The sequence below is a fragment of the Spea bombifrons genome, chromosome 1, assembly GCF_027358695.1.
Source record: "Spea bombifrons isolate aSpeBom1 chromosome 1, aSpeBom1.2.pri, whole genome shotgun sequence".
Classification (NCBI taxonomy): Eukaryota; Metazoa; Chordata; class Amphibia; order Anura; family Pelobatidae; genus Spea; species Spea bombifrons.
In genome coordinates, this window is record NC_071087.1 from 154522426 (window position 1) to 154546538 (window position 24113).

General features: G+C 38.7%; 1 protein-coding gene across 1 annotated transcript in view; it reads left to right on the plus strand.

The window, feature by feature from the left end:
- ADAMTS12 (ADAM metallopeptidase with thrombospondin type 1 motif 12) overlaps nt 1-23866 on the plus strand; it is a 161570-nt gene extending 137704 nt beyond the window's left edge. Inside the window, exons 20-24 of the mRNA XM_053448139.1 lie at nt 6452-6604; nt 7725-7898; nt 8602-8748; nt 10838-10991; nt 23381-23866. Coding sequence (XP_053304114.1) covers nt 6452-6604; nt 7725-7898; nt 8602-8748; nt 10838-10991; nt 23381-23520 — 768 coding nt within the window. The 3' untranslated portion in view covers nt 23521-23866. The remainder of the gene's footprint in view (nt 1-6451; nt 6605-7724; nt 7899-8601; nt 8749-10837; nt 10992-23380) is intronic.
- Nucleotides 23867-24113: the final 247 nt, after the last annotated feature.

Consider the following 24113-nt stretch of genomic DNA (forward strand, 5'->3'; position numbering starts at 1 on the left):
TTGCTAAATTCTATCAGGATTTATACGACGGCAACAAGGCTCCTCAGAACCTCCAAGACCTCCGCCCCCTGCGCCGCTTCCTGGATTCAATTGCGTTACCACCTCTTTCGCAATCTCAATTGGAGTCTCTTAATAGCCCTGTTACGGACGAGGAAATTCGGGCGCTGATCTCTACACTCAAGACCTCTAAAGCTCCTGGCCCGGATGGGCTTCCCGGCTCGTACTACAAAAAGTTTCAGCCTCTCCTCACTCCTCGTCTACTGGCGCTTTTTCAACGCTTCCTCGGGGGTGACCCTCCCCCCAGTGAAATGTTGAAGGCTAAAATTGTTGTAATCCATAAAGAGGGTAAAGACCCTTCTGCTTGTGGGAGCTATCGCCCCATCTCGCTTATTAACTCCGACATCAAGCTTTATGCTAAATTACTGTCAGCTCGTTTAAGTTCAGTCATCTCATCCCTGATACATCCAGACCAAGTTGGTTTTATCCCTTCCAGAGAGGCTGCTGACAATATTCGGCGCACGATTGACCTGATTGAGGCGGCCAAGGCTACTACTCAGAGATCTATGCTACTGGCTTTAGACGCCGAGAAAGCCTTCGATAGAATTGACTGGCTTTATATGTGGGAGGTGCTGAACAGGTTTGGCTTTCAAGGCAGTTTTCTGAGCGGGGTGCGGGCGCTGTACAGCTGTCCTACGGCAACGGTGGCTCTGATGGGGTGTGAATCCATGGCGTTGGACATTAAAAACGGCACACGTCAAGGTTGCCCTCTTTCCCCACTTTTGTTTGCCTTATGTTTAGAACCACTTGCAGCAGCTATTAGAGCCAGTCCGGACATACAGGGGATTGCGGTACAGGGAGTGCAATACAAATTAAGCCTGTTTGCGGATGACATTCTGCTCACACTGACGAACCCCATTATCTCACTTCCTAACCTCTTTCGCCTCCTGTCGGACTTCTCCCGTTTCTCCGGTTATAAAATAAATGATTCCAAGTGTGAGGCGCTGGATGTTAATTTGGAGTCCCAAGTCCAACAACTTATTGCGACCAACTTCAAATTCTCCTGGCAGCATTCGTCTTTACAGTACTTGGGCATACGTCTAACCAGGGACTTTACAACACTTTATCAAGCCAATTATCCGCCTCTTATGGACACTTTACGCTCGGAATTGCGCCAATGGGCCCATTACAATATATCGTGGCTAGGGCGCATTTACGCTGTTAAAATGAACTTATTGCCCAGGCTCTTGTATCTTTTTCGGGCGCTACCTGTACTAGTCAGGAAAGAGGAGATTGCGGCGTTTCAATCCACTGTCTTCAAGTATGTCTGGGCCGATAGACGAGTTCGCATTCAAAAGTTCACCATGTATAAACCAAAGCAATCAGGGGGCTTGGCTGTTCCAGATTTTTTATTGTACTACGTGGCGGCTCGAGTCTCTCAGTTAGAAGCCTGGTCTTACCCACCCAACACCCTTCCGTGGGTAGATATAGAGCGCACGCACTTCCTGCACCAGCACCTTGGACAAGTCCTATGGCTGGATAACCCGACGCTTCTCTGTCCTTCCTCCTCCGCTACCATATCAGCTGCGCTCCTTCTCTGGCGGGCCTGGCGCTTCAAGCTACGTCTGGCGGGTCCACTTTCTCCACTCACGCCTTTGTTGTCCAACCCCCTTTTTCCTGAAGGTATGCATCCATCGTTGTTAAGGTGGTGGTCGGAAGCTGGCTTTCTTACCCTGGGCGACTTGGTTCGGGGAGGACAGATGTTCTCTTTTGCCACACTCCGGGAATCCAAGCACATACCTCCAACTGAAACATTCCGCTACCTGCAAGTTCGCCATTTTATACGCTCTTTATTGGCTAGAGGTGAGATGTCTACTCTAACGACCTTTGAACGGCGGTTTATGGCACGGACGCGGCTCAAAGGGTCTATCTCGGCGCATTACTCCAGCTTTATCTCAGTGACGTCTGCTCACCCGCCCCTATATCGTTCCCAGTGGCACAAGGATTTACTCTCTGCTTACCCCGACGAGGACTGGGATTCTGCAGCGACTACTCTACATAAAACCACGATTAACACGCTGATTAAAGAACGGGCCTATAAGGTGGTCGCTAGATGGTACACTTCGCCTGTACAATTGTCGCATATGATCCACGGCTCCAGTGATTGCTGTTTTCGGGGGTGCGGAGAACGGGGCACCTATTTCCACGCGTGGTGGACTTGTAGCTTGGTTCAGCCCATATGGTCCTCTGTGTCTGTACTCTTGTCGAGAGCGTTACACACTGACGTGCGTTTATCTCCAGAAGTCGCTCTTCTTATGATGGACATTCCTGGTGACACTTTGTCCACATCGAATAAGCAACTTATCCACAGCATATGCGCGGCTGTTAAACAGGCTATCGCTAAACGATGGAAGAGGACCCCCCCGACCCACAGTGAAATCCAGTCTAACATCTGGCACATCGTTAATATGGAGAAGATTACTGCTAAATTGCATGATAGCATGCCAAAGTTCGAGGCTATCTGGGAACCGTGGCTCTCTACGTTCCCGGGTCCTAGACCAGTTCATTCTCTGCTCCACCTATAACCTGGCAAAGGAGGCTTTCACACTTGTCTTTCTCTTTCCTTTCTCTTCATCTCTCTTTTCTTTTCTCTTCCCCTTCCCCCTTCCCCTCCCCCCTTACTTGTGAAGTGTTTGCTAGCAGGTTGCTTACTTACCATGCTTATTTTTTTTTATTCTGAGCAACAGTAGAGGCCTTCGGGCTTAGAGGTATGTGATGTTACTCATTGTTGTGCCCCTGCTGCACTCTCATGTCTACGGTCGCAGTTTTGACTTGTTAATGCTATGGTATGTATCCATGTCGATTTCTCATGCCCTGTACTGATGCAACACTTTGGTTTTGGCAACTGTTGCCTTTTCTTATGTTAAAATGCAAATAAACTACTTTAAACAAAAAAAAAAAAAAACACAATTACAAGTAAAACACTAATATGGAAAATATGCCAGACTATGTTTCAGAAATATCTCCAGTTTAAGAATCTACATATATCTTGTGAGCTGCCGGAAGACCTTTGACCACCGCTGGTAGAGAGGTTCTTGAACATCAGGCACATTCCATGTCTGGAGTATATGGGTGGTATATGTGCGTTCTGGTACAATTTGACCATGGAAATAAATAGTTAAAAAGTCCAATTTATGTGCAAATGCATTCTGTAGAGCCCCCCATATGCATTTCACTTCCCTCCCCAGATACCTGCGGTACAGGAGAACACATCTCCTGACACATCTCCTGACACATCTCCTGTTTACTTACAGCTCCAGCGCTGGCTTGGCGACTGTGTTTGGTGGTCAAATGATTTCAAGCTTCAAGCAGCCAATCAGCAGTGTGATAGTCAGATCATACAGCAGATGGTGGGGAGCTGCAGCTTCTACTGAAAGCCATGCCATTATTTATTGTATTCTTCAGGTTTAAAGAATGCATCTTTAGAGTACTTACAAAGTACTTTGATGTGCATCCTTTAAAATGACACTCCGGTGTCCCAGACATCATTTTAAAGACAAGGGGACATTTAGAGTAAGGGGCATCGGTAAGGCATTTTAACCTTTTAAAAAAAGAAAAGAAACGGTTGTTAATCTGTTGAATAAAATTGTGACGTTGTCCCTGTATCCCCCCTAGAACACTTCTTGCCATTCCCATGTTCAGTCCCCATGTACTTCAATGCCAAGAATTGTGTACTGGATTGTTTATTCCTACCGTTTGTCCTTGATCAATCTGCATAGAATCCTGTACAACAATGGCTTCATTTATTTATATCATGACCTGAATTGGTTAAATAAATGTGCTTATTAAACACTTTATTTTATTTGGCCAGAAAAAGATTTATAATAATAAGAGTTTAAAATTAAATAATTTAAGTTTCTTTTCTCTTGTAGAGAATATATATACAGAATTATAGCTATGCAAATGCGCCAGTTCTTCTTCTTATTGTTATATTTCACTGTAGAATAGCTTCACTACATCTTATTTGCTTACACAGGTGACCATATTTTTTTTTTCTTCTCCAAAGGACACATCAATCATCTATTTAGCATTTATATTCAGTTCCCAAACCACTAGGCTGTAAACAACTGAAACCTAAGCAGCTGTATAAAACGAAAGGGTACTTTACATTTGTTCTTCCACATATAAGAAATCATTTACATGTCATAGTAACTTAAATAAATAATAAAGAACAAGCTTCTAATTCATTTACATCAACTCCTAGTCACCATTCATGAAATATTGTTTTTTATAGAATAACTTGCAGGGCCGACCAACCCAACACCAAACAAAATGAAAACACCAAAAACACGAAAGTAGTTACTGCAATTACAAAGAATAGTACATGCATGAACCGTCACATACAGACAGGGACGGGCAGCGTCAGTTGGATATGATCGAATTCTAGGTTTCTGTTCCTCTTAGTGCTCCTGCTCATCCTGCTCTTCTAAATTGGACACTTTTGTAACTAGAAACATTATTAGTTAGTGCTACTAAATGCCCAAAACCCTCTCAGGTTTTTTTTTTTCATGTAGACTTTTCTCTCATTCATATACTTTCTTACATTCATACATACATCTATACATTCATATTTTGCGTATGTGGCTCAGTACCAATAAGTGAATTAAATATATACATAAATAGGAACAGTGGAGAAAAATAAACCGGTAATGCTTACGCCTTTTGAGTGACTCCTTGAGCCGGTATAGACAGTTTTTTTTTACTTTGATTTGGTTAATACTATTTACGTAGTAATTCAATTCATACTTTTAAAAAAATCAATTAAAATTCAGTCATTCATACATAAAAAAATTCCTTTGTACTCACAGGCATCATCAGATTTTTGGTTACTACATCATTTTAAAGTTTATTAATTTTGCAATAGCTTCACCCTATACTTTTTGCAAAGATATAGACAAAGAAGCAAGAATTAGGTTGCAGATAGCGATCTCCGCCTTATTTCCATAACTCTAAATTTGATAAATACAAATATTTATCCTATAATTTATCCTCCTAATACCCACAATCTGCATTCTGAAAGAAACCATCTGTTTTCCTCACCCTTACGATCCCCATGCCACTGAGTTCTCTACAAGACGTTCACTACACTCATATCAACTTTGCCCAAGCAGTCCCTCACCTTCTGTCTTATTCCTCCCCAATCCCTCAATGAACCATAAGCTCAAACAATCAGGGCTCTCTTCTCCTACAGTACCTTCTCTCTTAATGAATTGTAAGTTTTGTATATTGTCATATTTAACATTATTGTTAATTTTCACTCTCCTTCTTGTAATAGACTTATGGAATCAGCTGGAACTCTCTAAATAAAAAGTAATATTTTGTGTATATATATATATATATATATATATATAATTTTGTAATACTTGTATGTATATAATATGATAGACATACAAATATGTAAATAATTTATGACTGTTATTCGTGATAAATGCTATAAATGTTATAAATTGATGCATATTGTACATGTAGTCTATTTATAGGCACCTTATCTATCAAGACATTGACCTTTAGTGGATTTATTCAGGGAAATATTCAGTAATAAAAACTGAAAAGGGGTGGAAAAATAAAATTGACAGTGGAGCCAGGAAGGTAACACTGAAGAGTAGAGATATTATAAGTGATTTTGACACTTTGTATAAGTATTAGCAGAATTAAAGTTTCAGAGTCTCTTTGTGACCTTTCGTACTTTATGCTAAAAACCCCAGGATGACATGAATATTCCGCCTCATGATAAAAAAAAAAAAGTTTCTAAGGTCAACTGAGAAAGTCGAATTGAGAAAAAAGTATTTCACTAATTTAGCAGCCCTGACAGAGGAGACATTATTGTTCATATAACTGGCTATAGTGTACCTTTTGGTTTTGACACATACCAAACATTAAGATATTGTTTTTTAGGTCTTTTTTTGCCCAAAGACCTTTCTCTCTTTTTGTAAAAATGAAAAAAAAAGAAAGAAAGAAAGAAGACTTTTAAAAAAGAACTTGTCTAGGGCTGGATCATCACATAGTATATTTATTCACAGTCCCATAGAAATAGAGAATTTGACGGCAGATAAGAACCATTCAGCCTTAACCAGTCATCGTTCTTGACTGAGATTCAGGTAGCATATACCTATCCCATGCATGTTTAAACTCCCTCGGTGTACTAACTTATTATTGTTGGAATTTTGTCATTTTCAACCCAAATACCATGCTTTAAGTATATCCGAACCAGTTCATGACCGCCTCTTTGTGTCTCGCTCCTAATGCTGGGATAGAGCTATGTATACTTATAAATTTTCATATTGCTCACAATTTATCCCAAATATTCTGCGTTCAGATGAAAGTATTTTTTTTAATCCTGTGTTCTTCTATTTGCAATATGACTGACGCACCTGGCAAACACTTTTACCCGCAGTGTTCCACGACGTGTGGTCTAGGGGCTGAGTGGAGGAGCGTGGTATGTAGCACGTCAAGCGAAGCTGACTGTCAACACATTAAAAAGCCAGATCCGGCAAGAAAGTGCCACCTACGGCCCTGTGCCAGCTGGAGAACCGGAAACTGGAGCAAGGTGACTTTTGTTGTGTTTCATCATAAAACACCACCTGGATTAAATAAATAATTGGAAAAATTGGGGAAAAAAATAACATTTGGAGAAACAGAGTTCCATTTCTATTAGTGCCTACTGTTAGGAATTATTAGACTGGTGGTACATGCTGTGGCTGAAATAACTTTTGTTCTGACGTGTGGCAGCACAGTATTGTCCTGCATTCTCTTCCTTTGAACAGCAGTACACAAAGTGGGGGTTCACCCCATGGAAGAGCTGCAGGTCCTGGATGCCATGTTTTTTTTTAAGGAAAAAAACAGTTTTTGAGCATAAAAAAGATTCAGTACTGTTTATCTTTTACAAGATGAGGAGCCAACAAGCTGGCGTCTTCATTTCCAGGGCCATGGAGTTCCCTAGGTCAATAACATTTACACAGCTACCAGTTGGTTACTACTGGTTTCCAATAACATGGCTCTATGAGTATTGCCCCTCCTCCCCACTGCAGATAGCCCTCTAGATAAACAAATCTAGTCAATTGTTAAATTACAATTTAATACAATTTTGTTTATTTTTGGTGTATTTTTGTAGGGTGCTAGTCTTGACCCAAGGCAGCACTACACATATTCCAGCACATGCATCGCAGGAAAGAGAGTCTTCTGTGTTTCTTAAGCAAGATAAACAGATTTCTGCACTTTCACCCGTGTAACATAAGCTGCTAATAAGTAGATTTCAACCCATTTCCCAATACAATTGCATAAAAATAAAAAATAACAGCACTTAAAATGTTATAAATACGTCTCTGACTGTAACGTGTACGTCTCTTGATGGGGCTCCTGGGATACGCCTTACCCACTGACCTCCTTATTGTAAATGGGGCAGTAACAAGAGAGATCTGAGATCTCCCAAACTGTCTTATTAAAGCCTGGGGGTAAGTTCTGATTCGGTGTGCTTTGCTACATGTTAGCAGATCTATAATGATACAAAATTGCACGTCATTTTTAGACCAACTGAATCTAGGCCTGTAATCATGGGGAGGGGTCTGCACATAGGCACTATACAGTCTATACTAATGAAACCCTTTCACTGCAGGGTTACTTTTTTTAAAAACATTATTTTGATTATTTTTGGATTTGCATTTGTGTAGTGTTCTACAAACTGTGGAGGTGGCTTCAGAACCAGAGAAGTACACTGCATGGACATCCGTGAAAACAGACCTCTCAGGCCCTTCCACTGCCAGTCCCATGGACCCAATCCGCAACAGAACAGTTCCTGCAACCAAGAGCCATGTTTGTCATGGCTGGCGAAGCCATGGAGCGAGGTACTTTCAGCATTCTATAAATCAGAACACAATTAAGATATTCATGCAGAATGCTTACTAAAATGAAAATGTAAACAATACATTAAACTACTGTTGAGAAAAACATAGTGATAATTACATAATTTAAAATATAAAATCATAATCTCCTGTCCATTAGGCTTGAAGTAGAGTGTAGGATAGTGGATAATTGTGCATTGGTTTGAGGGTGCTCTTTACAAAAATGCCCTTTCCCTGTAATGTATGGCATCTTCTGCTTTCTACATTTATACTTACTGTACAAAGCTTCGGAATCCTATTTTCTACCAGTTAAACATATTAAAAAAACATTCCAGTTATATTGGCCCAGAGGTTAGGCCCCTCTTTCTCTATATGGGAGTCAGGAGGAACATTAGGATTAGTATTGGGAGAGTTAGTCTTGGAAGGCCAGGTTATCTTGGCTCCATGGAAGGTGGGTGAGGAAAGAACAGAGAGGCAGAGGGGTGAGCATTACCAAAAAGACCAGGTTATCAGTTCCCGCACCTGGATACTTTAGGGCAGATTGAAAGAGGTTCCTCGTTGTTTGAAGCCCATAGAACATAAGAGAGGGATCTAACCTTAGTAATCATCTCTCTAGCCTAGGGTTAACTATGCACTAGCCCCTTTATTATGGAATATGTACACTAGGTGTTCACATTATCTTCTTTTTTGTCTGATGCTTCACCAGTGTTCCAAGACATGTGGAAGTGGCAGTCGCCAAAGACAGGTGATTTGTCCGTTAGAGAACAGGTGCGATTTGAAGAAGAGTCCAGTCATTACCATAAACTGCAGTGAGAAACCGTGCGTCAGATGGAAGCCAGATGCCTGGTCAGAAGTAAGAAAGTACTAGCTATGTTGTATATTTAATATATGCTCTATATGACCAAAAGTATGTGGACGCCTGACCATCACCCTTTTGTGAGCTTGTTGAACATTCAATTCCAAAACATGGGCATATATTTGAAGTTGACCCCCCACTCTGTGGCTGTAACAGCATCCACTCTTCTGGGAAGGCGCTCCACAAGATTTTGGAGTATGTCTTGGGGGATTTGTGCCCATTCAGCCAAAAGCGCATTTGTGAGATCAGGCACTGATGTTGGACCAGAAGGCCTGGCTCCCAATCAGCTTTCTAATTTATGCCAAAGGTGTTTAGTGGGTTTAATGTTCCCAAAAAACTAAAGCTAAGGGGCTGTAAAAACGGCCCAGACCATTAACCCTCTGCCACCAAACTTTACAGTAGGCATCATGCATTCCGATAGGTAGTGTTCTCATGGCACCAAAAGATTATTCCATCAGATTTCCAGAGAGTGAAGCGTGATTCATCACTCCAAGGAACACGTTTCCACTGTTCCAGAGGGGAAGCACATCGGTGTGGGAAGCACGCACTACTCCAGGTGACACCCGGCATTGCACATATTGACCTTAAGCTTGTGTGTAGCTGCTTGGCCATTGAAACCCATTTCATGAAGCTCCTGACACAAAGCTCTGTGTGTGGTCTACCACTTTATGGCAAAGCTGTTACTCCTAGACCGTTCCACTTCACAATAATAGCACTAAAAGTGGACCAGGCTGATCTCGTAGGGCAGGGATTTTACAAACTGACGAGATAAGTTGCCAGGCTCTTTAAAAAGTGATACATTCAGATTTAAAAATCCAACAAACACTAAGAGTCTGAAGCAGATTGCGAAGCAATATAGTAGCTCATAGCAGAATACAACATGAGTTACTGTGAAATCATCCCGAATTAACACAGATTCTGTGTCTAACCCACATGTCCAAAAAGATTAAATTAAACTAATTAAAGTGCACAGGCTGTAGATCTTCTCAAGTTAAATGTCAAATGTAGCTATTTAAAGCAATTTAACATTTCGATGCTATGTCTCAATACACCCTATGAAACCCCATGTATAATAACCGCTTCTCTTTCCTTCATTCATATGCATAATAACACGTAGGAGAGTAGTTATAATATAGAGAATACTAGTGGTTACAATGAGAATAATTACAATAAGAATGCCATGAAAAAGCTTAATTAATAAGGCGTGGTAAAGTTTCTAGCATTACAAACATTATTTTACCCAATTACTTAAAATATGCCCTATGGAGAAAAAAATATACTCTTCCTTAGACTTTCATTAGTCAGAATGTCAGGCTGGATGATTAAGACTGAGCCATTCTGTTACCACACGCATTGTGATATGGCATCAGTGTGTTTGTCGAGAGGAATGGGCTAACATAACAAAGGGAGAATATATTCAAATGGCTAATATGCCGCTGCCTGAAATCATTATATTATTTTAAAAACTAGAACTTTTTTAAAAGGAAATATTTTCTTTGTTAAAGGAAAATATTTGTAATCTGATACTAATATTAAAACAATCGCTGGGAGTTCCCATTTTATTAGTGAGAATTCTCCATTACAGTTCATTCATCCTTGCTGTATAAATATGTAGAAAAATAACCACAGAAAATCACTACTGTCCACTTTAGCTTTTTTGCAATTAATTATGCTTACGATTGGCGATAGCATTGGGTTCCTTTAACACTTTATCACATATTACTACGAAACGATTCCAACAAATGCGCAAGGTACATTCAAGCATTATGAATGGAAAGTCACAGTTTATGTATAATTTGCAAATGTCATGTGTATTATGTTTATAATATACCATATGCACACCCCCACATATATATCATAGCTGTCAGCTAAAATAACAAATAGATTTCTCTGAGGCACTTTAATAACGGCACGATGCAATATGTATGAATCGCATATTAAGCGCCCTTTAAAGGAGAGAATGAACAGACTCTTGAAATGATATCTGGAAATATTTGCATTAATTGTAGTTTTCATACTGTTACTATGTTAAAAAAGAAAGAAGAAACGGAACTGTGTTTGACAAGAGGTGAAATGTATGTTTTAGTGTTCTGTGTCTTGCGGGGAAGGAATCCAACAGAGGATCGTCGAATGCATGAACGTTGATAATAACAGCACTATGAATAATACACTTTGTGAAGAAACAGAGCCGAAGCCACGAGACACCCAAATATGCACTAACCAAGACTGTAAAAATATAGGTAAGTAGGGATAATTTTGTGCAAATATCAGAGTTTTCTGTTAAGAGATGATGTTGTGCATTGTTCCAATGAACTTTGTTATTTGTAGATCTATAGGTTGCCTTCGTAGACAGGCGTGTGATATTATGGGGGACGTTCCAAACTCAAACATATTATTAGCAATGCCAGTAAAGTCATGCTTACGGCAATGAAGCCCCTGTCTCGATAGACCATAATTAGCCAGCAGGTTCCTGTGGGTGATTAAGACCAAGGCATTCTATTTTTTGCCACAGGGCGGTATCATAGTGTTTTTGTTTAGTAGATATAGGAATGTAGTAGATAGTATAACAGACTTTAACACATTTGAAAAGCTACTTTACAGCTATATTTTGTTAAATTCAGGTGCTGAGACCCCCCCCCCCGTTACAGAGCTAATGTTAATATGATTTGTTAGGGTTTTGTACTAAAATACCTGTTACATTCTTATCCATTTCCCCTGTCTAATTCAATTTATTTTAATTCCCCTAACAGTTCTAGAGCTGCTTTCTCATAAGACAGGTGTAAATAACGACATGTGGTGTATTTTGTATCATCTGGCATGAAAAAAACAATTCTTTTCTTTGAACGTTAAATACAGTATTACATTACATTTATCTATATAGCGCCAACAGATTCCGTAGCGCTGTTACAACACAGTCAGTAAGATAAATTAACATTGCACACGATAACAAACTGGTGCAAAAGGAGAAGACGACTCTGCTCTGGGGAGCTTACAATCTAGTTGGTGGTTGAGGGGTGAGGTGAAACATTAGGAGAGGGCGGCTTGGATGGGGATGAGTTGGTCGACCCAACATGGTGTGGAATTTAATTGTGTAAACGTGGATACTGCAACAAGCCACGTATTGTCAATAAAATTTAATAAATGGATCTTTTTTTTCAACAATACGTGGTTTCATGCATGGACCACCTGGTGGTAACTCGGGCCAGTGCCGCCTGCGAAGACCAAAGTCTGGCTCTGGATTTACGGCAGTGAAAACAGTGAAATAATGCCTTTCTTCTTCATGTGATAAATACCTACTTAGCACAGATTTCTAGGCTACCGACGATATGAGTATACCAGAAAAAGTTTTGAGTTCCCAAAGGCGGAAAATGATGCAATCGCTAATTGGTATATCAAGAAATGTAAACACTTGAACAGCTTTTATCTACATTTTGGGAGAGCAGTATCTGCCCTGTTATGTTATTTATGGGAGTGATGGGAGTGATAAAGGGCCATTGGAATATAGGAGTGATGGGAGTGATAAAGGGCCATTGGAACATAGGAGTGATGGGAGTGATAAAGGGCCACTGTACACCTATGAAGAGATTCCATTAAAAATGGAAATTTACACCAATAACCCTGTCTGCGCTGGATGTCGGATCCATTTCATGTTATTTTAATGGACAGAATTTGTTTTTCATTCAAAAACAAAGAAATTTCTGAGTGACCCCAAACGTTCAAACAGTAGTGTGTATTATATAGTAGATTTTTTCTATGTGTTTTTCCCCCCAACCGGTTTAGATGAAATGCATAATTGCATATTTATCGCTGCAGGGTAATCTGCAACAAATATATCACCCGCTGCTTTGGAAAAAATAAAATCTATCTACTTTATATATATAAAAACATGATTTATTCCAAATATTAAATCACAGATTAATACATTTTTATTTAAAATATCATGCTGACTTCCTTAAATCATTTATAAAGCACTTATGGAGTTTATATTCAATCATTGACAGCGGTAGGTTATGCCTATGTACTATAAAAACTCATGGGTGATACTCACATTTTTTCCAGTTTTCTAGGAGCCTTATTAGTGACGGAGGGCAGATTAAATGCAAGAACAATACAGCATAACCTCTGCGTAATTTATTTCCTGCTCTTTTCAGTTTTGTGTGGTCCCCGTTGGATAATCATAGGGAGGAAAATAATATTTTATGTGCAGTATTTGTTATTTGACTTTTTTTTTTTTTACAATGGTGATATTTCCAGGAAGATGAGCCAGTTTTATAACTACAATATTTATAACTATTTGAATGAATTATGAATTGGACTTTTACGTCAGTATTCTATTAGTGGGTCGGATACTTCATTAAAAAGTTATAGAAAACTGAGAGTAAAATAAGTATTTAGCTACGTTAACTAGACTTATTTGTATTCTGGACTCAACATGTTTCTGTTTTATGTTAGTGTGGATTTATGTTACAGTCTTCTGGAAATGTTAGTGTTTAGGAGCAGGGCCGGACTGCGAATGAAAAGCAGCCCTGGAAACATTTGGAGGCCAGCCCCATATAGTTTATCTCGCGGTCGAGCTCTTTTACCCACACGCACCCCTTATACACACCCGAGTCACACTATTTGCCATACAAACAACTATAAAACATTCTTTTTATCAAATTATTTGTTATATAATCCCAGAAAGCAAAAGTGTTAAAAGGCCCTAATAAATGAAATACATTACACATAATGGGATCAAAACATTTACTACTGCAAACAATTTTTAGATGAAAAACATCCATTTTATTCAGTGGAACAAAACAGTGATCACATTATTCTTCACGAAGAATTCATCAATTCTTGTAAACTATTTTTTCATATTTAAGAAAAGCTATGATTGAGAAAAATATTTTTTTTGTTTTTATTTCCTTTTATTTGCCAACCTGCCCCCCCCCAGTTATGCACATCTGCGCCCAGGCTTGCCACTCTGCCCCAGAATTGCCTTATACCCTCCTATATGCCACTCTGCCCCGTAATATGCCTTTTTACCCCTTTATGCCACTCTGCCTCCAGAAATGCCTTTTGACCCCCTATATGCCACTCTGCCTCCAGGAATGCCTTATACCCCCCTATATGCCACTCTGGCATATAGACGTTAAAAGGCATATCATGGGACAGAGTGGCATATAGGGGGTTAAAAGGCATTTCTGGAGGCAGAGTGGCATAAAAGGGGGTTAAAAGGCATTTCTGGGTTTGCAAATTATAAAATAGTACTAAAAGTCAGTGTGAACACCAACTTGTCTGTTTACAAAAGGTTGGGGCAAACTGAGTGCTATGGATCAGGATACGACTAATCCCTTGTCTAGTTCTACCAAGCAGATGTTGGATGTGACATACGTCATTCAACTTGATCATGGTGTCAATCAAGTGGGCAAACCAGTTGGCCAGATCTCTTTAGCTGGAGTTGGACCCCTTTTTACAACTTAGCTGTCAGTTGATCCCAGCTTGAATTTCTGTAAAAATACATGTCATGCCTTTCATTCCAGCTGACGTTTAGTCACTAAAAGTAGAGTTGAAATGAGAGTTGGCAAGACACATGAAGGTCCAACCCCAGTGAGTTTCTGCTGTAGGATGAGCTTGTCTGGCACTTCTTGATGGGCAGTTAAACCAGCGAGATTTCTTCTTTCAAAGTCTGCAAAGTCATGCATTATAAAGGACCAGCCCAGCCCTTCTTGCTAAAGAAACTTACAAGTGTTAACCCTTTACAATAGGGGATGGTCAAATATTAACCTTGGGGCGCAGTACAGGGTTTTTTTTGTTTTTAACTCTCATCAACTGAATGGATGTTTGTCAAGTTTTAATTCATGGTAGTAGTGAGTATGTAAGTTGGCCTTTAGTCCAACTCATGTGATTTTACTACAGCAAAATAATTTTCTTCCAACAATTTTAGCCATCAATTAACATTTTGGAAGTGGAACCTGTTTTTATATACATTGGAACACATTTTCCCCTTTGACAGGTTTGATGGGAAATTGAAGCACATATGAGATGGTGCACAATGCAACTCGTTATTTGTTAATGATTATCCAATTAGTGCCCACTTGGTTAAGTATATAGGTCATCTCTGTTCCATTATTCTGTAAAAATGAGGGCGAAAAATGATAAACAGTAGTTCTTTTATTTTGTAATCAGTCATTATACTGCATAAAAGCAACTAATAGGTAAAAAGCTTTGTATGGCAGGGAAAATATTATTCTGCAAATATGTTTATGTGCCTCTCAATCTGTGATTAGCTATTGTCCACTCTCCATCCACCATGACAGCCTTTTCTCCCTCTCCCCATTTTCTTCATCCACAGCACTTCTCTTATTCTCTTAAGATTAGCACTTTAACTTCACTGCCCCCAAAGCATTACATTCTCTTCAGGCTTTTTATCATTTCCCAGCCTTCCTTTTCTGCAGCCTCTGCTTCTTTCACTCTACCCCCCCCCCCCCACACTCTCATACATTTTATCCCGTGCCTCCCTCGAACATTCTTTACTCTCTATCCCCAGTCCTACGTATTTTCATCTCTTCAATCCCTTGGCTGTTAAAATAAATAATCGATCAAATTAATTAAATAAAATTCTGAACCCTCCCTCTCACTTATTAGTCTAGGTTCTGCACCTCCGTTGTGGGTCTTTTGTTACTCTTCCATAAAGCCATGCTAGGAAGACAGTTCGCGCTAACGTGATCAGTACTGGTGCTGACACAGATCTCTAGTTTACTCATAGCAACAAACCCACAGGCCGTAATCCAATGGCCAATACTGCTGTACAACCCATGGTGACCGAACCAGGAACATGCTGGGAATTTAAATCAGCCCTGACACTTTAAGGCTAAAGGCCATTGGATACACTTGGCAACACCCAATGTTCCATAGACAGCCACGCAGTAAGCCATGGTACTGACCACGCAAGTGTTAAAATAAAAAGTACCTGGGAGGTGCCATTGGACACCAGTGATGCCCAAAGGCCATTATAGCCTGAGAAGAACTGGCCACAGCTTGTATACGGACTCCTTATGATGGTCCGGTGTGGTGGAACAGGGACATCCTTATCCGAAGAGGATGTTTTCTCTTTTTAATAATCACTTGTGAAACCCTGCTATATTTTTAACAAAAGAAGTGATGTCTTCCTAGGCACACAGAGCTAAACCCATGAAATATATTATAAAGAACATTATAGCAGTACTAAATAATTCTCATTATATCGATTATCCTTGACAAGTGGAAACAATTCCCGAATAGTAAATACCTGGCAGGTAGAAAATCTAAAAATCTTGCAAATCTAACAAGCTAAGTGATAAAAGCTTCAGATTGTTATTCATTTAAAGGTAGAAATCAGGACCTGATTTGCACAAGTGAAATACAAACTGACTGATTTATGAAAACTAGAACATTTGACAAAAAAAATCATCAAGGAAGGAAAAAAAGGATAAAATGTTAACCCTAGAATCTCCGGACACAAAGGTGAGCCTGGTATCTGATACCTTTTTGTACTCACTGGAGCGGGGTCTTGACCATTTTCCCTTTAAATGGTGGTGCTTATGTGTTAAGCATCCCATTAACCCCTTAAGGACAATGGGCGGTCCCTAAACCCATTGAAAACAATGCATTTTGAGCCCGTACATGTACAGGCTTTGTCATTAAGGGGTTAAAATTGTACAGCCCTGCTAGGAGATGTCCCTAGCCGGGCCCTAACAGAACGGACATCTGACGAGTAACTGACTTTTAGAAAGCTAAGAAGCCTAATTGTAGGCAGCCTTCTACATATTAACATTATAGAGGGTTGTCTACCGCACCATGGGGTGATGATAAGGTTTAGTTTGCATACATGGCATCAAATGCCCAATATTGCAACTTCTTTCATATTGAGTGATTTTACAGAATCCACTAGTAATAATAATAATGTACACCCCCACAAAGCTGTTCAGCATTAAACAGCAATTTTTGTCAACTGCAGAAATAATCTTCATCTATTTTGTGTATAGTTGTATTACGCATAAAAGGCAACCTATTTTTGTGCACAGTGCTAAATATTGATTTTCTTGATAAATATATAACACTCACTGCCTTGAATGTGCTTCATTATTGCCTTGATACTCTTCTTGCCTTAAAAAAAGTGCCAAACCTCTTTTTTCCCCCAAGGTTTCTTCTTTTATAAAACCAATGCAAGGACTATAAGCAAAAAAAATCCTAAACTGTTCAGCCTTTAATTGTTATTTGCTGGTATTTGCAGTACAGTACATAATACCAGTACGTTCTTTTTTTATATGTATAAATGTATAAATGCTTTAATGAACGATTATCCTTCCATTTCAGAATGGCCTATCTTTAAATAGTTGATTATCTGCTTATCAATGATGTGGAACTCTTTGATTACATGTATTGGCTTTTGTCATTTTAGTATGTTTAGTGCATTTTCATGCCACTAAAATTCATGTTGGCATAAAGGGCAAATTGTTGAAGGTTTAAGTGGAGCAACTTAGTCAACTAGACAACCAGATTTAAGTTTGGTCCACTCATGTTTTCTCAAGTTGCAACAGAAATCAATCCCCTTGTCTATGTTAAAGGTTGGTAGTTGAGGTGGTGGTCAACTCAAAATGGCTCCAACATTATAGAGTCAACTGGACCCTCTGGTGATAGAAGATTGGGGCAGAAAATCTTTGGGGGTATATTCACTAAAAGCAGAGTTGACAGGAGAGTTCTATAAATTATGGAGGCCAAGTTCCGGTGAGCTTCTGCTGCAGGGAAGAGCTTGGCTGGCCCTTTATGATGTGAAGCCACATTGGGATACAGATCTTAGCCTAAATAAGGACATTTATTCTTTTCCAGATGTGTCCAAAAAAAATATAGTTATCGACAAACAAAAGCTAAAGGTTTTGTAAAGAATTTTAGTTGTGCTAAAAGTGGTGGACACAATTCCCTTTGATCTTGTTCCATCATAATAGTGTATATAAACTTCAAAGATTTTTTTGATATTCGAATGGTATATAGTACTCCCTGCTAATACATCTCAGTACTGAATAAATCCATTCCGGCATATGGCATTTGGCATATGGAAACATTAGTTTCCTTTGTAGTTCAATAAAAGAAAGCTAACAGGTTAAACATTTTAGAAACAAGAGGAACAAAAGAAGTAAATGGCTGCTAATTTATTTTTTTATTAATGAAAATCCCATTTTAATGAAGGGGCTGAAGACCTAAGGAGCCAGTGTCCTGCTCTAGTACTGGTGTGGGGCAAATTGGAATGTGGGGCATTAACATATTTATAAGTTTTCAAAATTTTCTATGGAGTTCTCTGTGAAAAAGTCCATATTCGTTTGTCCTGGAGTCTCTGTATAAAGCCCTGCTTCCCAGGGTCAGTTTCCTCTTTCTGTGGGCAGAGGAGCGGTGTTTGGCCGCACTCACACCGCCTATTTCCCCTCCTACTCCCTGCCTTATTAAGCCTTTTTAAGTCTAGCCCCACCCCATCACCACACAAAGCCACTCCCCCAAAAGAGGGAGAGCTCCAGGTAGCCTACCTTGGGAAGTTCCTTGGTATGCTTTAAATGTTGCACGCAATACAAACAAGATTACCTAGCATGGTAATTAACACCAAAATATTGTCTTCCCAATGACATATAAAGAAGTAATACAAAAAATATAAATAAATAAGCAACTATAAATAAAAAAATATTATTTTCTCATCCTGTGCAATCATCCCCCCTTTAATACAGGATGATAAGTCTGTTATCAACAAGTAGTCTCAGATCCTTTTCCATAATAGAATTCCCCAAAAAGTAGACATTCTTGCGTTAGGAGTGGATAGCCATTTGGACATGGCTCACACCTTTGGAATAAATAATTTGGAGAAAAATACTCGACACTTTTTGCAATTACGTTCTCTCACGCTCTCTCTCAATGTCTCCCTACCTTCTCAACTGACTGCTTCCGTGTCCCTGTCTCCTTTCCCGCAGCTCCTTGCATCTGTCTTCTTTCTTCGCCCTATTATCCCCAATATCCGCTCCGTTAACCAGGCCTCCCGAAGCACCCTCTCCCTGGTTGTAGGAATAGGAAAGGGGAGAGGCTGCCTCTGTGGCTCCTGTGGCCCATTCCAGAGGTACTCGGAGATGCCGGAATAATAAAGGAAAGAGGGAAGAGGGTGTGCATGGACGGTCCACCATTTTGTGGAAGCGCTCTGTGAGGCATGCTTAACGGAGCGGCTAGCAGGGAGAAGTGGCCCAAAGAAAGAAGACAGAAGCAAGAAGAATTGAGACAGTGAAAGGACATAGGGACACGGAAGCAGTCAGCAAAGAAGGTAGGGAGACACTGAGAGAGAGCGTGAGAGAATATAAATAAAATGCAAACTAAAATTAGGGGTTCTCTGCCATGTTTTCATTTGTTTGGCAAATTATGTTAAAATTTAAATTTGTATGAATCCAAATGCACAAGTCTAATGTACAATGTGTTTTATATAAATAATTAAGTAATAAAAATATTATGTCCCTTCTAACTTTTAATTTTTCCCTTGCTCATCTGCTGCTTGCTGCCGAGCGCCAAACATTTCTGTGAATTCGTCCCTTTTATTCTTTCCTCTTTCTGGTAATTTATAAACTGAGAACTTTATGTAATTTTGCATGTTACCATCAAATGGATGTTAATGTCTTGTTTTTCTAGACATGAAAGCCAGCAGTAAGCACAAACTCTAGAAAGAAATGCATGGAAATCTCCATTTATCTTTGCTTTTTAGATGTAGTTAACATAATAAAATAACACGGCTCAATTTTAAATAAGAACTAGAAAATGTATGATAATAAAACCTTACAAAATAAATAAATATTTCTATAATTCATAAACTGATATAATTTTTAAAGACAGAAAAAAAAGAAAGAAGGCAATCTTTATATCGGGAATATTTACTCTAATATATATATATATATATATAACATGAGGTTTAAATCCCTATATTATTGTTAATCTAGTTTGAAGGATGGCTTTTAAGTATCTAAAAAAAATACTTTCATTAGCTCAACAACAAGCTATCATTATCAGAAAAGTATTATTTTACTAAGTGTATACATTTTGTTAAAAATGGATTTATGCATTTCAAACGAGAGATATTAGAACAATCAAGTGATTGTGTTGCATGAAAAACATCCTTGGTACATTATGCCCAAGAGGACTTAATATAATTATGCCACAAATTGCCTAATATAGAAAATGCTAATGCCAGTCAACAGAAAAACAAAGATATTTAAACATGTTAACCGTGATTATATACTCAAAATAATAGTGATAAAATAATGACTAAACAAAATGTGAGAGAGACTCCTATTAAAATAGGTCAGAAATACTGTACCGAAAGTGGTACGGAAATAGGTTTCTATACAGTAATATCTCCATTTTAAGCAGGTTGTTAAAACCAGTTGGGACTTGGAAAATCTGCCCCCCCCTTAAATACCACCCATCAAGCAACAACTCCCCTGTGCTTTCCCAGAAAGACGTACTAAATGACTTCAAAGAAACAGTTATTAATAAACATGTGATGGGGAAGAGGTTGTCCCTGAAGAGGAGGGCAGAACGCAGATGGGGAAGCGGAGATGGGGAAGTGGTTGTTAGAGGAAGAAAGTGAGAGGGAGAGATGAAAAAAAAAAAACAATTTTCAAACAAAAATTCAGGGCTTTCTCCTTCATTTTAGTTTTTCGTTAGGCTCCCTCTTTATTTTCGGATATCTGCACAAGTTAAGTTAAAATACACTATTCTAGTTAATCAGTTTCTTAAGTTTATCTGTTCAGCAAGTTGGTCAGCAAGGGGGTTCTTCTCTCTGTTGTGTTCATGGTGTTCGCATCACTGAGAGAAGCAGAGTACTGGGACATGACATCATATGTTAGTGTGCCACTTCAGTCACCACAGCAGAGACTACAATAACTAGGGAGAGAGCAGTAAACAGGGGCACCCGTGGGTCCTTCTAAATGTGGGAACTAGGAAAGGCAATCATGACCAAAGCAATTTGTTACCATCTAAAAAGAATAATGTCTCATTATCTGATGTGGAGTTTGGATCTCAACGTTTCCAAAAAGGTATGGCTCATAATAGATTCTGCAGTGTTGTACAATGGGTAGACAGATATGTTACATATATTAATATATAACATAACAAGATGACATACAGAAATATACAGGAGGAGGGTCCTGAAAGAATGAGTTCTAGAATCTCAGAAGAGATGAGATCCTATCTCCTTTGCTGAAATAAACCAAGATAAATAACTCATCTGGCTTTTCCCCAAAGGTGCAGAATGTTAGCTCTTTTTCTTTACTCTATATAAAAAAAATGAAATCCTCGTTTAATACATCCTTTATCATATAAGTCATTTCTCAATTGGTGTAATCATCATGAAGATATTTTCTTTAATTAAGTAAGGGACTATTTTATATCGGGGAAGTTGATATTATTGGCAAGAGGAGCACCAAAAATGGAGATTCCCACTCACAGATCTCTTTCATAAATAGGTAGAATGGACTTTCAGATCTTGATAAAGGACCATTTATTATATTCATGTTCATTTTAGGACTCATTGAAGCTGCTTTCTTGAGTGATACATTGAATCTTGCTAAATGCAGGACGATCCCAGGCCAAATAGGTATGGGCTTTTCAGCCTTATAGACACATTTTGCAGGATATAGGGAGGCTCTGGGGGAAGGATTCATTTTTAAGGTAAAAAGAACAATAGTGTGTATATTTAAATGCCTCCATGTGCCTTGCAGACTCCTTATGTGTTAAACACGTCACTTTTGTGTTCACTGATACATTGGTTTGTTACGTATTCCTTCTTTACTTTATGCCCAGCTGGCATCTGCCCCTTGGGTCGGTTGCGCATCCTTCAAACAGCGCCAGTCTGATTAGGACCAGTGGGCTCTAGAAAGCTGGCAGGGACACATAACAAGACATTAGCTGTTGTAGCAAGGATGGCGTGGGCGAGGATGACTGAAGCCAGTAGCCGGACATGGAAAGTGGATAGGTATACTGTATATGAGTGTTCTTGTTTGTGCTTTTGGATTGGAATGAGTGTGAGTGTGTGTTATATGATGGGGTGAGGTTTACTTGGCCGTACATGCTCCTGAGCCAAAGGATGTCAGTCCCGTTTATGTTACTTAAGGAAAAGATATAGAGGCTTTTAGTTGCGTGTTAGTCTACATCTTACCGTAGAACCCATCTGATCCCATCAAATGCCTTAAGAGGCAGCGATAAAAGAAATTGCGCTGTAAAATGTTCTTTCTTATTACCGACACAGTTCTTACATCTGACAGACACTGTAAATGATTGGAAAACCAATTGCTCGGCCACAAGCACTCTTATCTGTTTTTGTCACATTGATCATTCGGTATTCCAGTCACAGGATAAATCGTTATTCTTCAAAAGGCTCCTGTTCATTTAATTTAGTGTTTGGTAAAACTGTCAGAAGATGGCAATCCTGACAAGTCAACACTAAACAAAAAAGGGCCACTTAAAACAGGGGTTTTCTCTCAAGTGGCAGAGAATATTCTGCTGCGTTTTCTTTACCGCCGTACTGCATGGTGTTAAATAAATGTGGACTCAAACAAAATCAAAATCAGCTACCACTGATAATACAATATATGATTTTTCAATATGGAAATAATAAAAGAAAAAAAAAAACATTTGAGACACTTAATGTTCTTTTCAAGAGATTTAATATCTTTTGGTGGTTTCTATGAGTAACAAAGAATGAATGATACGTAACCGAATTAGTAATTTATTACCGCTAAAAGCATTTCGGTTCTTAAAAATGGAGACAGAATTCCTCAAAGGTTTGTCTCGTTTGAGTGGCTGTATTTTATTTTTTTAGTAGTGTTTTCCATGTTCAACAGCTTTTTAAGAGTTCTGATCTTCCCAGAGTGTTGTCATCACTACAAAGCACCACAAAAGTATACAACAATGTCCTTCTTCATCATTGTACTCATTCAGCCGACCTTCCGCTATCCTTCTCTCTGCGCATGTTGATAGATGCCCCAGGGGTAAGCAAGTTTCTAGTGTATTCTAGATTATTCTAGGCCATATTCTTGAGATTTAAATGGAACTGTATTATCTAGAAAGCATGTGGTCAACAATATATATATATATATATATATATATATATATCCGATTATTCCAATGTGACCCATATTTAGAAACACCAAACTTGACGCCAGATAAGATCCATCTCACTTGCCCATGCGAAGACTCAGACCTTAATTAATCATTGCTCCTGTCTTATATTCAGGATAGTTTTATGTCTATGCCATAGGTAATTAAATTCAGTCACTGTATTAACCTCTACCATTTCTGCTAGGAGGCTATTCCATTCTTGGAATAAGATCACGGAAAGATCATGGAGATCGTTCTTCTTATAAAATGCTACATAAAGAGTGCGTTAGGTTTGTTATTCAACCGTCTGATGTGCTACTTGAATATTTATATATATTTCTGCATTCTATTTTTGTTTGTATAAAAATTAATTTAATTTCCATTACATGTTACATTTGTATTCATTTTTTTGTAAGTTTACAAAGTTTATGCAACATCTACAATTTTGACCCTGTTATTTTTTTATCTTTTTGTTTTTGTTTTGCAGATCCACTGTGCAAAAAAGATAAGATGTCGATTAACTTCTGCAAAACCGTAAAATCTATTGGCAAGTGTTCCTTGAAAAATATTGAGAAAGAGTGCTGCTTCACATGCATGCAGCCCGAGACTCGGTTACCAGGGGGCTGACACATGAATCGCTTCATTATCGTCAGAACAGATTCTTACACATTTTTGTGTGCATTTTTATTTTATATACGAGGTCGAATAAGTAAAGAAAAAAAAATCAGATTTAATTTTTTATGCAACATTTTTTTTTTATATTTTAAAATATGCTAAATAACTTCTGTCGCCATAAATTAAATTAGGAGATGGCAATTTGCCTATTTACAAAAAAAAAGGATCTACAATTTCCGATCAGCTCGTAAGAGGCAATACTCTCCCGGAGCATAGCTCTAACAAACTCAGGGGTAAATATCATGCAAAGATGAACATAATTGTTTTGTCCAGGATTTAGTTTAAAAAAGTGGCATATTGGGTCACATTAACCCATTTTTTGGAATGTGACTGTAAGAATATACTTTGTAGCAGTCATCAGGGCATGCAGCCTATTTCTTCACAACCGCAAGTGTGTTGTCAGATAATTGTTAATGATTGTAAAGCCTATAATCCTTTTTTTAACCCAGTTTTTTAAGAGTGTTAAAGGAGTGACCATTGTGTATAAAATGTTTACTTCAAATGTAACTGAGCCGTCTACAGGATATTATCAGCTCACTTCATAT